Source organism: Drosophila ficusphila, unplaced genomic scaffold (genome assembly GCF_018152265.1).
Source record: "Drosophila ficusphila isolate 14025-0441.05 unplaced genomic scaffold, ASM1815226v1 contig_286, whole genome shotgun sequence".
NCBI lineage: Eukaryota > Metazoa > Arthropoda > Insecta > Diptera > Drosophilidae > Drosophila > Drosophila ficusphila.
In genome coordinates this window covers 1,263,007-1,279,486 of record NW_025064189.1, presented here as the reverse complement: position 1 = coordinate 1,279,486, position 16,480 = coordinate 1,263,007, and the positions used below count along the sequence as shown (strand labels likewise).

At 38.9% G+C, this 16,480-nt stretch overlaps 1 protein-coding gene and 1 long non-coding RNA gene across 2 annotated transcripts in view; both read right to left on the bottom strand.

Moving 5' to 3' along the window:
* LOC108086918 (whirlin) overlaps positions 1-16,480 on the bottom strand; it is a 48,787-nt gene that overhangs the window by 21,346 nt on the left and 10,961 nt on the right. The window contains 5 exon segments of the mRNA XM_017183995.2: positions 204-363; positions 366-501; positions 12,804-12,934; positions 14,178-14,316; positions 14,707-15,562. Coding sequence (XP_017039484.2) covers positions 204-363; positions 366-501; positions 12,804-12,934; positions 14,178-14,316; positions 14,707-15,549 — 1,409 coding nt within the window. The 5' untranslated portion in view covers positions 15,550-15,562.
* LOC122319894 lies at positions 11,080-12,566 on the bottom strand. Its single transcript, XR_006245368.1, has 2 exons — positions 12,183-12,566; positions 11,080-12,130 (listed from the first exon to the last, which is right to left on the bottom strand). It is a non-coding gene; the product is annotated as an uncharacterized LOC122319894 (long non-coding RNA).

Here is a 16,480-nt window from a genome sequence, read left to right as displayed (position 1 = left end):
CTTTCTTTGTGTGGGAATATTACATTTATCAAAACATTTGAATACACATTGATATTAAAATTTTTATATTTTTTTTTGTTAGGGATGTGAATGAAACGCCCTTTTGAGATGGTTTCATAATATCACCATTAACTTTTAGAAACCTTTATCATTAATTGAAGTTGGTTTTAGAAAATGTTTGAATAATTATCCGATTTACTTACCGATCCCGTCGGTCGCTGCGCCTGCCCCCGTACTCCATGGGCGGGGAGGCGGGTCGTCCGTGGCGGTCCATCCAGGAGCAGGTCTGGCGGAAGGGCAGACCCGCCCCGGAGGCCGCCGCCGCCGCTGCTGCCGCCGCCGCCGCCTGGTTCTGCGGGTGGAGGGGGGAGCCATCGATGCGTACATGGGGTCGCGGGAGGGCGGACCGAAGCCGTGCAGCGGGGCGGTCGAGTTGAGAGTGGGCGGCGCTCTCACCGTCATACTGATTTGACGTGACGATTTCAGTATCTGCACACATCTCTGCGTTAAGAAAAAATGTGGCAATAGAAGAGACACAAAAGAGAGGACAGATGCGAGCAGAACGGAACAAGAAAAACCAACAACAAGTGAAGGAGGAAGAGAGATAGAGGAAGAAAAACGGAGCAAAACGTACTAACCGAAAAATTAACCAAATTAAATGAAAATTCGGAAATTGCTTTGGACAAAAACGTGTTGTTCGTAGAGTGGTAGTGGTAATGGTAGCGAAATTTCCCGAAATTATTAATTAACTTTTACTGTGGGCGTGTCCGCGCTACTAAAGCCCCTGAAGTCCCCATCTGAATTTCGTTAGTTGCCGGCTTTTTGCGGTCCGCTTTTGTTGTCCGTTTTTTCCCCCCGGTTGCCTGCCACATTTTGCTGTCATTATTTTAATTGTTTCTGGCCAAAAACAAAAAAAAAACTAATGTGAGAATGTGCAAAATTGTGTTGGTGGTCCGTGGACGAAAAGGGGGACGAGGTGCTGGTGCTGCGTGCAAATTGGTCTGTGAATCCTCACAGGTGTTGTCCGCTTTGGGGCTTTTTGGGGTTCGGTCGAGGTCTTAATTTTTCGGTTTGCGGTCGGCTTTTCTTAAGGCTTTCACCCAACTGCACACACATTTTTGATAAATTCGTAGAGTTCGGTCAATTCAAAATGCAGAGCCATTTGTTATTGCGGTCAAGTTCTTGGTCATTTGGCATGGACATAAATTTTAGCGCAGCCTTTTCAGCTCAGTTTGAATGTTTTAAGGATGTGTGGCACATAAATATTGCAATTATAAAAGCCAAACACTACGCAAAGTTAGCATGAAATATGTGTTTTATGTCCTTAAAGTCGGTCAACTGAAGCTACCAACAAAATAAATAAGTTCTAAATAAAGAGCAAAAATTAATCAAATATACTTAAAGAATTAGGATACAAAATGCGACTAGTCTATTGCCAATTTTTTCTCAGTGTATATTTGTATTAGTGTATAATGGATTTATTTCATATTTTTTCTCAAATGTATGTTCGTATTTGGTTTAGTTATATTCATACAAAACTGTATCAAGTGCATAAAGATTTATATACTTGTATAGAAAACAACTACGAAAAATCGCTCAAAGCAGACAGCAATCGATTCGGAGCAAAATAGGGGGGAATGTCATTCTATATATTTGCATTTGTATTTATATATATATATATATGTATATGTGTGTGTGTGATACCCCAAACAAGTTCTGTCGAAAACGGTTAAAGTTTAAATTGCTCGAAAGCGTGAGAAATGGCACACCATGTGCCAGTCTCCAACCATCGTCAAGCCATCGTCCTTTTGGCCATCTATGTATGGTAGTAATATGCTCGACGAAGAATTATATTGACTATCATAACGTGTCACATAAAATATTCCACAATAAATTGACTTTCGTTGTTAGGCAGCTGCCATCCTCGAAGGAGGGCGAAGGAAATCCTTTTCTTTTGGTTACTCTGTCAAGTGTCGGCCATAAAAGACGATGGTGGCCTACTGAATACGGTTTACCCGTTTACCCGCCCTTTATAAATATATGTAGCATGTTTGTCCATACACGCTTGATGGATAGAACCCCATTATGGGCAACTATTAAGGGCCAGCGATTGGCAAACTGAAGCTGCCGATGCCAGAACGGCTACAACGGCCTGGCTGGCTAGAAAATCACATTAAAAATCAATAAAGTGTACAATAAAATTAGATATTTTTTGATGGAAGAAAAATTTGACATGGCTGTCAGGGTCGAACGAAAGGCAGCGTCTAAGATGAAGAGAAGACAAGTATAAAATACTCAGAAGTGGGGATTCTATTCAGGGCTGCCTTGATTTTGCATAAGTCAAATTGACTTTAATTGGATCTCCTCAAAATTCATTTAAATATAGAAATTGATTTGCTTTTTTGCACAAGAATGACCTGATTCTATGGAAGAATTCTAATAGCTTGTAGCGTGTAACGAAGGTATTCTGTGGTGAGTTCTAGGATCTGTCCTTGCGGGTGCACACTATAGGGTCCGGCTCTCGCTCGTCTGCTTTGGGGGTGGAGGTCTTGCTTAGACAAATCCGCACACTAGCTACATATTATTATTTTTAAGACCAGAATTGAGTGTGCTGACGAAAATAAATGCGAGATATCAAAATCAGAAGAGAAATAGATAAAATTCAAAAAAAACAAGAGATAGAAAAGATCGAGAAAAGTTAGAATCAGCGATGCCACAGATGTTGTCGTGGTCGCGAAATGCCCACCCTACCTATGATCACCATCCTTCAGAGCTAAACTCCGGTGACCCCTAATACCCTACGATTGTGGAAGCATCAGCCGAGTTAAAAAAAACGTGAACTACTCGAAATTCATTTCAAATACAATTTAATTAATAGTTATACAAGAATTCATTATTGTTATTTGCTAACAGGTAGATACTACAAATTTTATATAAATATAATAAATGATATACAGGCGATAAAAATACTATTTAGATACTTAAATATTTAAATGATGTTATCCTCATAAATTAAAGTAGTTATAATGTTCGTATATATTTAAAAAGATAAGAAATAAGAAAAATATAGGGTATTCAGATATCGTACTTCACCAATAAAAAATATTACTCTGGTATAACAATAGATATTTAAATTTCATTGCTTTAATTTATTTTTTTATTTCACTAAATCATCTTCATTCTGTTTGATATCTTTTTGTTTAATTTAATTTAGTTTAGTGAGGCTATCGGTTCAGGGTTCTTTTAAATTCACAGTTTCATTCAAGTAGATTGTTAAAAATTATTTCATAGAGTATTTCGCAATAAGATATAAATAGAATAGATATAAATGCAATAATGAGAATAATAAACTCACAGCTTATACGTTGTTCCAGCGGCGAAAGATCGATCTCCCGGGCAGGTGGCTGTAAAGGGTGAAATTGGGGCTCGAAAACACAAAACTATTCTATAAAAATCTTTTAACTTGGAACCCTTTTAGGCCTACATATTTTACTGAGAAGCGACTGTGATATCTTCACTTAACCACATTTTTAAATTTAATATTCACTATTGTTTCTTATCAGAAGTTGCTATTTTCAAATTATATTTAAATTTACAAAAAAAAAATAAATATTTAATTTATCGCTTTTAAGTCATAGTTGAGCGAATTTTCCAAAACAAAATCGATGCGTAAATAACTCCACTCGTGAAAAATTAAGTTTTAAATTTAATTTAATTTAAATATTACGTTTTAGACTGAATCATTCAGACTTTAGAAAATATCACTTAAACTTGATTTTTACGGCATGTTGCTATCTTTGATTCATTAAATTTTCTTCACTTTGGCACGTTTCAAAACTTTCAAATTTTTAATTATAATATTTCACTTTAAAAAAAATCGCAGTAGCGGCTTAAAAGAAATTCCAGGTTATACATTCCCTTTTGTGTCCATATTTGGCTATACTAAATCTGCTGCTGCTGCTGCCGTGGGTAGAGAGGGTTAAACATCTCTCCAAATCACTTCTTTAATGCCGCATTCTTGAATTTAATTCCAGTTGAAACTCCTCATTTTTCTTGTCCGATTTAATTTGGGGCACGATATTAAATCATGCCCCCCACTGTCTTGAAGGGGAGCTCCCACGGATGCCAGTATTGATGGCCACGTGAGAAATATATATATCATATATATCTAAAGAAAATCTGGGGTTAGAATTGATAAAAAATCTACTTCCACCACTTACATCTCAATAGTTTTCCAAAATTAATCACAAAAATATTACTCAGCTAGGCTCGCTGCACTTATTCCTCTTATTATTTTCCACGATTTCAATATATAGTATTTAAACAAAACTTTGTTGACGTTGAGAAAAATTGGCACGTCTGCTCATATCGGATGTCAATCAGAAAAGAACCTTACCAAATATAGGTAGTGTTAGGCTAGGGTATGGTCGGAAGTTCGCCACAGATGATAACACCAGATGTCTAAAACGAGCTTCCCACTGCATCTCTGTTACAGCTGATTTATCAAACATATGTGTAATTAGCTAAGACACTAAGCCGAGCTTAGATATATTTTAAAGCATGCTTCTAGGCCGAACTAAACTATCTGGTCGCTACAGGCGCCGTTACAAAACCCCCCTGCCGCAATCAGACTAGGGTATTTCATTCTAGATACCCTAGGCTGATACCGCCTGGAGTGACGTCATTGGCGAATGTCTTTGGCGTGATAATTACCCAACAGTCGCCCTTGCAAATCTTCAAGCTCGTAGTAATTATTACCTATCTTTCTTTTAATGCGTGCTTTTACGAAGGAAGGTCCAAATTTGGCGTTGTAACCTGTTTGAAAGCAACTCTGCTTGAAGTTACGTCGAAATACTTCCTGTCCTACCACAAAAGATACTTCTCTTGAACGTAAGTTGTATCTCTTTTCGTTACGATCGTGAACTTTCTGCATCTGTTTACCAGCTTCTTCGCGAATTATCTGGAAAGAATCCTGTCTATTAAACAATAGCGAGCGGTCGTCTAGCATATTCAATTTTCTTAACAAAGCGTAAGTTGATCCTGAAGTAACCATATGCTGACCAAAAGCCATATAGTATGGTGTGGTACCTATACTAGAATGAAACGAAGATCGTAAAGCACAACAAATCTTGTTCAAATACTCATCCCAGTCTTTTTGATCAGGACGCAAGTACGCTCTAATAGCTGAGATGACAGAACGATTTACGCGCTCAGAAGCGTTGGCCTGAGGCGAGTGAACAGCTGTTAGCGTGTGTGAGATTTCGTACTGCTTCATAAGTTTCTGAAACGCTACCGAACGGAATTGTGATCCGTTGTCTGATACGACAGTTTCTGGAACTCCGAATGTCATAAATAGTTCTCCTTCAAGATACTTTATTACGACATCAGCATTTATCTTTCTAACAGGTTTTAAAAATACAAATTTAGAGAAATGATCGAGGACAATGAAAATGCCTATGTTTCCACTTCTCGATCGAGGGTAAGGACCAAGAAAATCAATGAAAATTCGTTGGAAAAGCCTAAAAGTTATTGGTGCTTTTCCTAAAGTCGGTCTGAGAACTTGATTTGGTGATTTGGTTGTTTTACATGTCTCACAAGCATTGATATGTGCTTTGATGTCAGGCACAAGACGAGGCCAAAAATAATATCTTCTAACACGCTCGATAGTCTTATGGATGCCACCATGGGAGGCCAAAGGACTGTTATGTGCTTGGAAGAGGACTTCAGGTATCAATTCTGTCGGTATCCATAACTTCCAGGCATATTCATCGTGAACCTTTTCACCTGTCAAATGTTCTGCTTTTCTGTAAACATAGCCGTCTTCTGTTTTTAAGTCAGGGAAATTTACTTTATTTGCCGAAACTTTTGCTACCAAATCTTGATACGCAGCAGATTTAAAGTGCTCTGAATTTAAATCAACCAGCAACCCTTCACGAAAATCTAATGCTGCTACTTCATCTTCGTTAACGCGAGACAAGGAGTCGGGAACGATGTTTAAAGAACCTTTTCGATGCTCAATCTTAAATCGAAATCTTTGAAGAGATAATGCCCACCGAGCTAAACGAGAACTAAGGTCATGATTGGACATGAGCCACTTGAGCGATGCGTGATCGGTGATGATGGTAAATTCGTGTCCTTCCACGTATGCTCTAAAATTCTTCAGGGCTACTATAGCTGCTAAGCACTCCTGTTCGGTTACGGTATAGTTTCTCTGCGCACGATTTAGTTTCTTCGAAATAAAAGCTATCGGACGTTCGTCTCCCTCTTGAGATAATTGTACCAAGACGGCACCGACACCAGTCTTGCTAGCATCACAATGGATGGCGAACGGCTTAGAAAAAATCCGGGCTACTCAATACCGGAGCTTCACTAAGACGACTCTTCAGCGCTTCGAATGCCTTCAGTGCTTCAGGAGTCAAACAGAATTTACGTTTTGTTGTCATCAAGTCGGTTAAGGGAGAAGCAAGAGAGGCAAAATTTGGTACAAATTTGCGATACCAGCCGCATAATCCCATAAAACTCCTTAAACCTCGTAAAGTTTTAGGAACAGGAAATTCGGTAATTGCTTTGACCTTATCAGGATCTGTTCGGATTCCGCCATCGCCAACAATATGGCCAAGATAACGCACCCGTTGCATACAGAAATGACTTTTGCCAATATTGATTGTCAATCCTGCACGCTTGATGTGAAATGCGATCTCTCTGAGAACGTCAAGATGACTGTTAAAGTTGGAGGAAACCACAAGAAGATCGTCTAAATAAACGAATACTTCGTTTCTTAGATGCGCTGGAACGACTTTGTCCATTAAGCGAGACATAGTACTTGTGGCATTGCATAGGCCAAAAGGCATTACCTTAAATTGGTAAAGAGGCCTACCGGGGACTGTAAACGCAGTCTTGTCTCGAGAATTAATTTCTAAAGGCACCTGCCAATAAGCATCTTTCAAGTCCAAGCTTGAAATATATTCCGCCTTAGGCAAACGACTCAAAATTCCGCTGATTTGAGGAAGCGGATATGCGTCTTTCTCTGTAAAGCTATTGACTTTTCGACAATCTAAACAAATTCTAACTTTACCAGGTTTGGTAACCATCACTATAGGGGAAGACCAAGCGCTTTCCGATTCTTCAATTACGCCCATTTGCAACATCCTGTCAATTTCGGCGTACATACTCTTCTCAACAGCTGGCGACACTGGAAAATGGCGCTGTTTAATCGGCTTCGCTCCACCCACATCTATTGCATGAGTTATTAAATTCGTTTTTCCAAGTCCTTCCTGCGTGAATGACGGGAAACAATTGATGACATTGCCAAGCTTTGCTTTTTCCTCAGCAGACAAGTCGTGTTGATCAACTTCGACCTTGCTGCTAGCTTCGATAGTAGTTTCTAACTCTGATATATTAAGGTTTTTGGGGAGAAGATCATATAGTCTCCAAAAATCTATACCTAAATAAAGATCATGTTTCAAAGACGGTACTAGGTAAATATTTAAAGGTTTTCTCTTGTCTCCATATTCTACGTCAATTTCCATTCTTCCTACTACTTTCTGAGGTCGTCCATCTGCTGTTTTGGCTTTAATGTTTAATGGCTTGTATTCGGTATCATTCGCCATAACTTCTTTAGCTAGATCTCCTCCAATACAACTTATTGAGGCCCCTGAGTCCAGCAAACCAAAAACAGTACGGTCTAATAAGCGAATCGGCAGAAATGGTCGTGGATCTCTTGATCCCGTAGGGAGAGAACAAATATATTTCAACCCGAGCCTACAGCTTTTAACATTCTGCCAAAACCTTTTAATTCTTTCGGCGCTGCGAGACTTACGGATTTCTAAGAGATGTTCAGAAAACACAGTAGGAGTTAAAATCTGAGGTAACTTTTTAAGTTTACAATGCAGTAGAGAGCCGACATTGCTTTTTGATACGTCCGGGGAAGTTGGTGATGCGACTAATGGTGCATTCACATCTGATCGGTCATAGTTGATTGGTGACGAGAGGCATTCAAAGTCTTCGGTTTGAACTGCGACTTCGAACTGCCGGGCTTTAAGTTTTTTGAGCACTTAACGCAGTTTGGCTTATAGGTGTTAGCGGTTCCGCAACCGTAACAAAATACGCGCTTCTCTGATAAGCAATCTTGGTATCTGTGCCCTTCTTTGCGGCAATTCCAGCATACCAAGGAAAATGCGTCCACCTCTAATTCACTTTCGGATTCGGACCCATTCTGAGAATCTGGCTCTTGAATAAGCTCTGAGACTTCTCGTCTAAACGGTGTGTTTTTACTGTATCCGTGAGAGCGTTTGACATCGTCTAGAAAAGCTTCGCGTCGACGACAAGTTTCTCTCAACTCAGATACTGAAGAAATGTCAACATTCAACAATTCATGGCGTATTTCGGGTCTCAAATTGTTTTTGAGAATTCGGACAAGTTTTCTCGGCGACCATGGTACTTCTAACTGATCGACTAATACGTTTACACTATCGTAAAAACTATCAAAAGATTCATTGGGCTTTTGTTTTCTGTTTCTGATTAACTCTTCTACATCAATATCGTCCCTTTTTTGACGAAATTGCAATCGCAAGGCAGAACATAATCTATCCCAACGTACTTCGGTTACCGATTTATGGTAACGCCAATAAAATTCGTTGGCTTTGCCCTCGAATAAGACGCTAGCATTTCTGCAAAGCACTGAGAAGTTGCCTTCAAGTGTCTGATGCGTCAGCGCTTCGACTCTGTAAATAAAATTGTCTATCGATACACCTGATCCGGAATATTTTATCTTCCATCCATTCAGGATATGCACGACCTTGTCGGGTCTATTTAAGAGATCAGAAGGGATACTTCTATGAGAACTTGGAGAACCTAAGTTAGGCGCGACAAAATTTGTGTTTTGGATATGTTCATTGCCAGAAATTGGTCGGTCTAAGGGTGGTGGAGTAGCTGACCTATCTCTGTCATTCGCATTGGAGCTAGATGGAGGGGAGATTAAGCTCTGAATACTGTCACTAACTGAAGTTGGGATTAACTCAGCCAGTTTCTCTGACAACACTGTGAGCAGTCTTCGCTCCATTGAGAGTAACGTCATTGCATTAGCAACATTAGCTGGATCTACATCCCTACTGCTACTACTATGAGCGCCTCCTGACGTACCAGGGACGTTTTCAGATATATTTCTATCATGAATACTTTCTGTGCCACGTGTTTTAGATTGGGATCGCGTTTGTAAACCTTTACTCTCGGCTACTGGCCTGCAAGAAATTCTGCATACTGGACAGCTTTCACTTTTCTTCAAATGTGCCTCAATACATTTCTTGTGAAATTCGTGATGGCATACAGTTTCAAATAAATCGGTTGCTGCCTTAATATCTGCTTTACATAACGGACAGACTGGCTTTGCACCTCCTTGCGATGCTTTTCCTGGAGAACGGTCTAGTCCCATTTTAAAAATTTATAAAAAATATAACAAAAGCAAAAAAAACAAAATGTTGTATCCTTAATTACCAAAGATTTAAACAACAGCTCAAAACCAAAATAATTTAAAACCAAAATGTTGTATCATTAATACCAAATGATTTCAACAACAGCTCAAAAAAGAAATAAAAAGATAAAAAAAAAATGTTGTATCATTAATATCAAATGATTTCAACAACAATCGGTAACTCTCACGATATAAACTGTGGTTATAATAATAAAGATAAAGCTTTAACTCTAGCTTGATGTCCACAACTCGTAGGATAAAAATTTTATTTACTACTAACATTTCTCAGGAAAGAAGAAAAGAATACAGATGAAGTGAATTTCTTGCCTTTCTTACTACAAGAAAATTCAATAAGGGAAGTAATTAGGCTTTAATAAATATGAAACGGATAAGTTATTCTTAAAAAAAAAGTTCTTATGTTCCAGTCTCAACTCACATAAGTCTAATTCCTCTAAGAAAAAAATTATAAATAATTCTTTCTAAAAGTCAACCGTGGATAGGGCACTTCAGTAAAACAATGCCTCTATTTTCCGAAACGCCTAAGCTTGAAGAAAGCATTTATTTAAGTAAGTGTGAATATTGTAGTGATTTGGTAAACCAGCAAGGGCCAGAAGATCAATCGCAATTTGATACTCTCTGTATTTTCCTCAGACTAAGTTTTCCTTATCATCACATACAAAAGGAAGGAAAATTCTTACACGGACTTTTAATTAAGGCCAGACGGAAACTAATGTTCACTTGCTCTGTTATCCATAATAAATAAAAATCAACATAAGAGATTTTGATCAGAAGTTAAAGTTGAAATAAATGAAAGAAAGAAAAGAGATTGAATTTATCTATCGGTGAGTCTTAATGAGGTAATACTGTACTCACTAAGGCCCCACACGTTGGGCGCCACCTTACTTAATAATAATAATAATAATAATAATGATATTATAACTGTAGCGTGTAACGAAGGTATTCTGTGGTGAGTTCTAGGATCTGTCCTTGCGGGTGCACACTATAGGGTCCGGCTCTCGCTCGTCTGCTTTGGGGGTGGAGGTCTTGCTTAGACAAATCCGCACACTAGCTACATATTATTATTTTTAAGACCAGAATTGAGTGTGCTGACGAAAATAAATGCGAGATATCAAAATCAGAAGAGAAATAGATAAAATTCAAAAAAAACAAGAGATAGAAAAGATCGAGAAAAGTTAGAATCAGCGATGCCACAGATGTTGTCGTGGTCGCGAAATGCCCACCCTACCTATGATCACCATCCTTCAGAGCTAAACTCCGGTGACCCCTAATACCCTACGATTGTGGAAGCATCAGCCGAGTTAAAAAAAACGTGAACTACTCGAAATTCATTTCAAATACAATTTAATTAATAGTTATACAAGAATTCATTATTGTTATTTGCTAACAGGTAGATACTACAAATTTTATATAAATATAATAAATGATATACAGGCGATAAAAATACTATTTAGATACTTAAATATTTGAATGATGTTATCCTCATAAATTAAAGTAGTTATAATGTTCGTATATATTTAAAAAGATAAGAAATAAGAAAAATATAGGGTATTCAGATATCGTACTTCACCAATAAAAAATATTACTCTGGTATAACAATAGATATTTAAATTTCATTGCTTTAATTTATTTTTTTATTTCACTAAATCATCTTCATTCTGTTTGATATCTTTTTGTTTAATTTAATTTAGTTTAGTGAGGCTATCGGTTCAGGGTTCTTTTAAATTCACAGTTTCATTCAAGTAGATTGTTAAAAATTATTTCATAGAGTATTTCGCAATAAGATATAAATAGAATAGATATAAATGCAATAATGAGAATAATAAACTCACAGCTTATACGTTGTTCCAGCGGCGAAAGATCGATCTCCCGGGCAGGTGGCTGTAAAGGGTGAAATTGGGGCTCGAAAACACAAAACTATTCTATAAAAATCTTTTAACTTGGAACCCTTTTAGGCCTACATATTTTACTGAGAAGCGACTGTGATATCTTCACTTAACCACATTTTTAAATTTAATATTCACTATTGTTTCTTATCAGAAGTTGCTATTTTCAAATTATATTTAAATTTACAAAAAAAAATAAATATTTAATTTATCGCTTTTAAGTCATAGTTGAGCGAATTTTCCAAAACAAAATCGATGCGTAAATAACTCCACTCGTGAAAAATTAAGTTTTAAATTTAATTTAATTTAAATATTACGTTTTAGACTGAATCATTCAGACTTTAGAAAATATCACTTAAACTTGATTTTTACGGCATGTTGCTATCTTTGATTCATTAAATTTTCTTCACTTTGGCACGTTTCAAAACTTTCAAATTTTTAATTATAATATTTCACTTTAAAAAAATCGCAGTAGCGGCTTAAAAGAAATTCCAGGTTATACATTCCCTTTTGTGTCCATATTTGGCTATACTAAATCTGCTGCTGCTGCTGCCGTGGGTAGAGAGGGTTAAACATCTCTCCAAATCACTTCTTTAATGCCGCATTCTTGAATTTAATTCCAGTTGAAACTCCTCATTTTTCTTGTCCGATTTAATTTGGGGCACGATATTAAATCATGCCCCCCACTGTCTTGAAGGGGAGCTCCCACGGATGCCAGTATTGATGGCCACGTGAGAAATATATATATCATATATATCTAAAGAAAATCTGGGGTTAGAATTGATAAAAAATCTACTTCCACCACTTACATCTCAATAGTTTTCCAAAATTAATCACAAAAATATTACTCAGCTAGGCTCGCTGCACTTATTCCTCTTATTATTTTCCACGATTTCAATATATAGTATTTAAACAAAACTTTGTTGACGTTGAGAAAAATTGGCACGTCTGCTCATATCGGATGTCAATCAGAAAAGAACCTTACCAAATATAGGTAGTGTTAGGCTAGGGTATGGTCGGAAGTTCGCCACAGATGATAACACCAGATGTCTAAAACGAGCTTCCCACTGCATCTCTGTTACAGCTGATTTATCAAACATATGTGTAATTAGCTAAGACACTAAGCCGAGCTTAGATATATTTTAAAGCATGCTTCTAGGCCGAACTAAACTATCTGGTCGCTACAGGCGCCGTTACAAGCTTTATAATAAACTGTATTTTTATCACATTTTCCAGGTAGAAGACCGTAATTTTTAATAACCGATAAACATTTATTTATGGTGCGTATCATTCCCCCCCAAAACACATTGCTGTATGCTTCAATCGATTTTTGTCTAAGTATAAATAACATTAGCTACTACAAAATATTTAATAAAGATCAAAGAGATATAAATATTTATGCGAGCGTAAATATTTTGAGAGATGCTCACCTTCAGCGCCTCCTCGTGATTGATTGAGGTGAAGGGGGTGCCATTCACCTCTAGGATTGTATCACCGGGTCGCAAACCGGCGCGTTCGGCCACCGAATTTTCCTCGATGCGTGAGATGTAGACGCCTAAGCCTGTAAACAAAACCAAAATCAAAAAGAAAAAAACACAGGATGGGAAATCAATTAGCCAGCTTGCCTACACACTCAATTTTTAATAAAAGATCTGCCCACTCCCCATGCAAAATTACCCAGACCCCTTTCTTCTTTGCTCCTGTGTGCTTTTTTTTCGATGTTTTTTTCATTAAGCACAGCCATTTTGCTGTGGATTGAGGATGGAGTGCGGCAGCCATTTTATGTTTAATTTATAAAGCACGTGTGTACGTGTATGTGTGTGTGTTACTGTGTAAGTGTGCACAATGGCGGCGAGGAAAGCGAAGGAAAAGCTGAAGAGGTGAGAGGGGGAAAAATAGAAGCCTGCATACGGGGGCAACTTAAATAGATTTTTATCGATTTTAAAGCCGTCCGCATATTGCAAACTAAAAATAAATTCTACGGCAGGAAATGGGAATGAAGGATGGACAGAGACAGAGGAACAGGGGAAAGGGGAATGGGTAAGAGAGTAAGAGGGACAGGAAGAGCTGGTTAGCCAAAAAGGTAGTCAGGTGCAAAATGCACTTGGAAATGTCAAAGCTGCTGGCGGTTTGTCACACACAAACATGCACGCCAATACACGTGGTTGGTTACTCGTTTCTCGTGGACGGACACCTGGCTCAAACAGACCCCGTACAATAAAACGAAATTGAAAACTAAATTGCAAGTAGAGGAGGAGCTCCTACTTCCCATGCCAAAAGGAAGTCAGGAGAACCAACACTTAACCGACTGGGCGTGACATCGAATCAAACAGCAAGGGGCGTGGCCCACGAGCACAAAAATGCATAAAAAGTGTAGCACAGTTTCACTTCTTGAGGCCTTACCGTAAAACTGTAGTTTTAAGATGCACTAACAGCAGAATATCTAAGCTACAATTTTCCGTTTCAGGTGTGTTTGGTTTTAAAACATTTTTGGCAACAGGAATCGATTCCGGAAAACACGTACAAGACTACTTTTGCTACGTTAAACGAATTGGAGTTTATCGGATCAACATATTTTCCGTTAAAGGTTTGAGTTAGGTGTTTGATAAATTATATTTTCATTTAAAATTCCACGAACTATGAAACTATTAAAATCACGTATACGAAACGTTATCCCGTTTAAATGCACGAAATTAATTGAATAATTAGAGCAAGGCAATGAATTAAAAATAGTGTTCTTTAGGAAATCTAGTTCAAATTAATTTTAATCATTAAAATATGCTTTATTTAAACCCATTACTCACCTGAGTCTTTTCCTCCTTTGACGCAAATGCCGAAACCATGATCGATTTGCTGGTCGCGCGACATGGAAACGGTTCGCGTGGTAAGTTCGTGGATATTCGGGACACTGCGATCCCTTTCCCGCTCCCGATCCCGATAAATCTGTAATACAGGAAGATACGTTAGAAAAACATTCATGAATTCATAACTACATATTTAACAACGACCAAACATATTTTAATTACTTCTCATTCAATAATTTAATTGGAAATATTAATTGATTTTGAATTAGTTGTCAATACTTATAAAATAATATCAATAAAATAGTTTCGATATATTTTGCTTGAACCAAACGTGTATTTAATGTTTAGCTGATAAAGTTAAAAATGCTCCAAAAAGATCGTTCTTTTTATATTATAAGAATTAATTTCTTAATCAATTTCATTTATTTTTTTTTTTTTTTGAAGCCCATATCAACCCTGGCTTGTATCTTTCTATTAGAGATTAATTCTTTTGTGTAGTTATTAAAATAGTGTTCCAAGAAGAACTCACCTGGTGGGTGGTGGAGGGCGGACTGCTGGCGGGGCTGCGCCTGCCGGTGCGATCCCGATCCCGCGTGCCGCCGTTGCTGTAGTGGTAGCTACTCGTAGGAACTGATGACGACTGGGTGGCGCCGAACATGCGCAGCACCTGCTCCGGCGAGATGGGCCGCTTCTTGTTCCCATTGCTGCTGGCATGCTGGCCGCCCATCGATCGCCCGCTTGCGGCCGTCGAGGTGGGCAACGTTCCCGCCGTGCCGGCGGCCATGTGGCTGGCGGGTGAGGAGCTGAGATAGGCGCTGCCACGCCCCGGCAGCGAACCGCCCTTGGTGGGCACGCCCGCCGAGTTGAAGTAGTAGTGCGGCGAGTGGGGGCGCTCGATGATCGTGTAGGAGGTGCCCGGCGGTGAGTAGTACAATCCCGAGCGACCGCCGGCACCGCGCAGCGAACTCGTGCTATTTCCCACCCGCGAACCGCTCGCAGCCGCCGCCGCCGCTGCCGCTGCCGCCGATGATCCGCCATAGGGTCCACTGCCCGGCGGCGGACTAATCATGCCGAAGGCCAAACCGATGTCCTCCGCCTCGAAGCTGCTCGGAACGGGAGCTCCACTACCGCGCAGGTGATGACCGCTGAGGCCCGCCGATCCGCCCGTCGGCACGCTCGACGACGACTGCGTACCGCCCAACGTCGGACCCAAACCGAAACCGGCCGCTGCCGCTGCCGTTGCATTGTAGCCATAGGGTCGGGCACTCCATCGCGAGGGTCCAAGATCACAGAGTTCGGCATAGTCGTTGCCAGCTGCGCTCATTGTCAGGGGGTCGCCGTCGTATGGAATGCCACTGCCCCCAAGGCGCATTACACTGCTGGAGCTGCAAGAAGAGATTTAACCATTAATTAATGAAAAGAATACAGTATTGAAAGGTTGCTTAAGATATCATTAATTAAAGAGGAAACTTCAGTAATGAAAGATAGTTATATGCTTAAATGCAAACACAAACCAAAATAATTTTACAACTATTACCGTTTTACAAAATGTGTTTGCAAAACAATCCATTAAAAAAGTCTACTTTTAAATACTTTTTTTCATCCCTATTTTAAGCATAAAAAACAAACTGTTTTAAACTAACTTTTAGTAGAAAATATAGTGGTACTTTAATCCGGAAAACATTTTTTTTTTTTAAATATGAATACAAATGTATTTTTTACACTGCGACTTGCGGCTTCGATACATAAATTTTCAACAGTTAAAAGAGTTTTTTCCACTTTAATTACTTTTTAAATTCTTTCAACCCAATTTAAAAAAAAAGTTTCAATAATACTTTAAACTGTATATAATCACTTAAAAAGAGTATAGTGAACCATGTACAACACTTTAATGTTCAATTTAAGCCGTCCTTTCATGTTTTTGTAAAGGCCTAATAGACCCTGGCTCTCATAACAGGTAGTGCTCATCCGGAATTGGGTTAAAACACCCGCTCCTCCATCCAATCTGCAATCCCTCGAACAACTTTTGTTTGCGTACGCAGGCCGCTAAGCCGCAACTCAGACTGAGCGCCACATTCAGTGCAAACAATGGCTTAATCTCTAGAGTCATATGGTATACACCCCGTTGCCATTCAGGCTGGAAACACACACATACACACACTCACAAACACACACATGGACATACAACACTCATTTGCACACACTGCGAAATCAATGGGAACTTATGCCCCGTGCTTCATTATTTATGTGCCAACTTTGGTTGGCAAAACAAAAACAGGTTGGCACAAAGGCAGTAGCTCCTC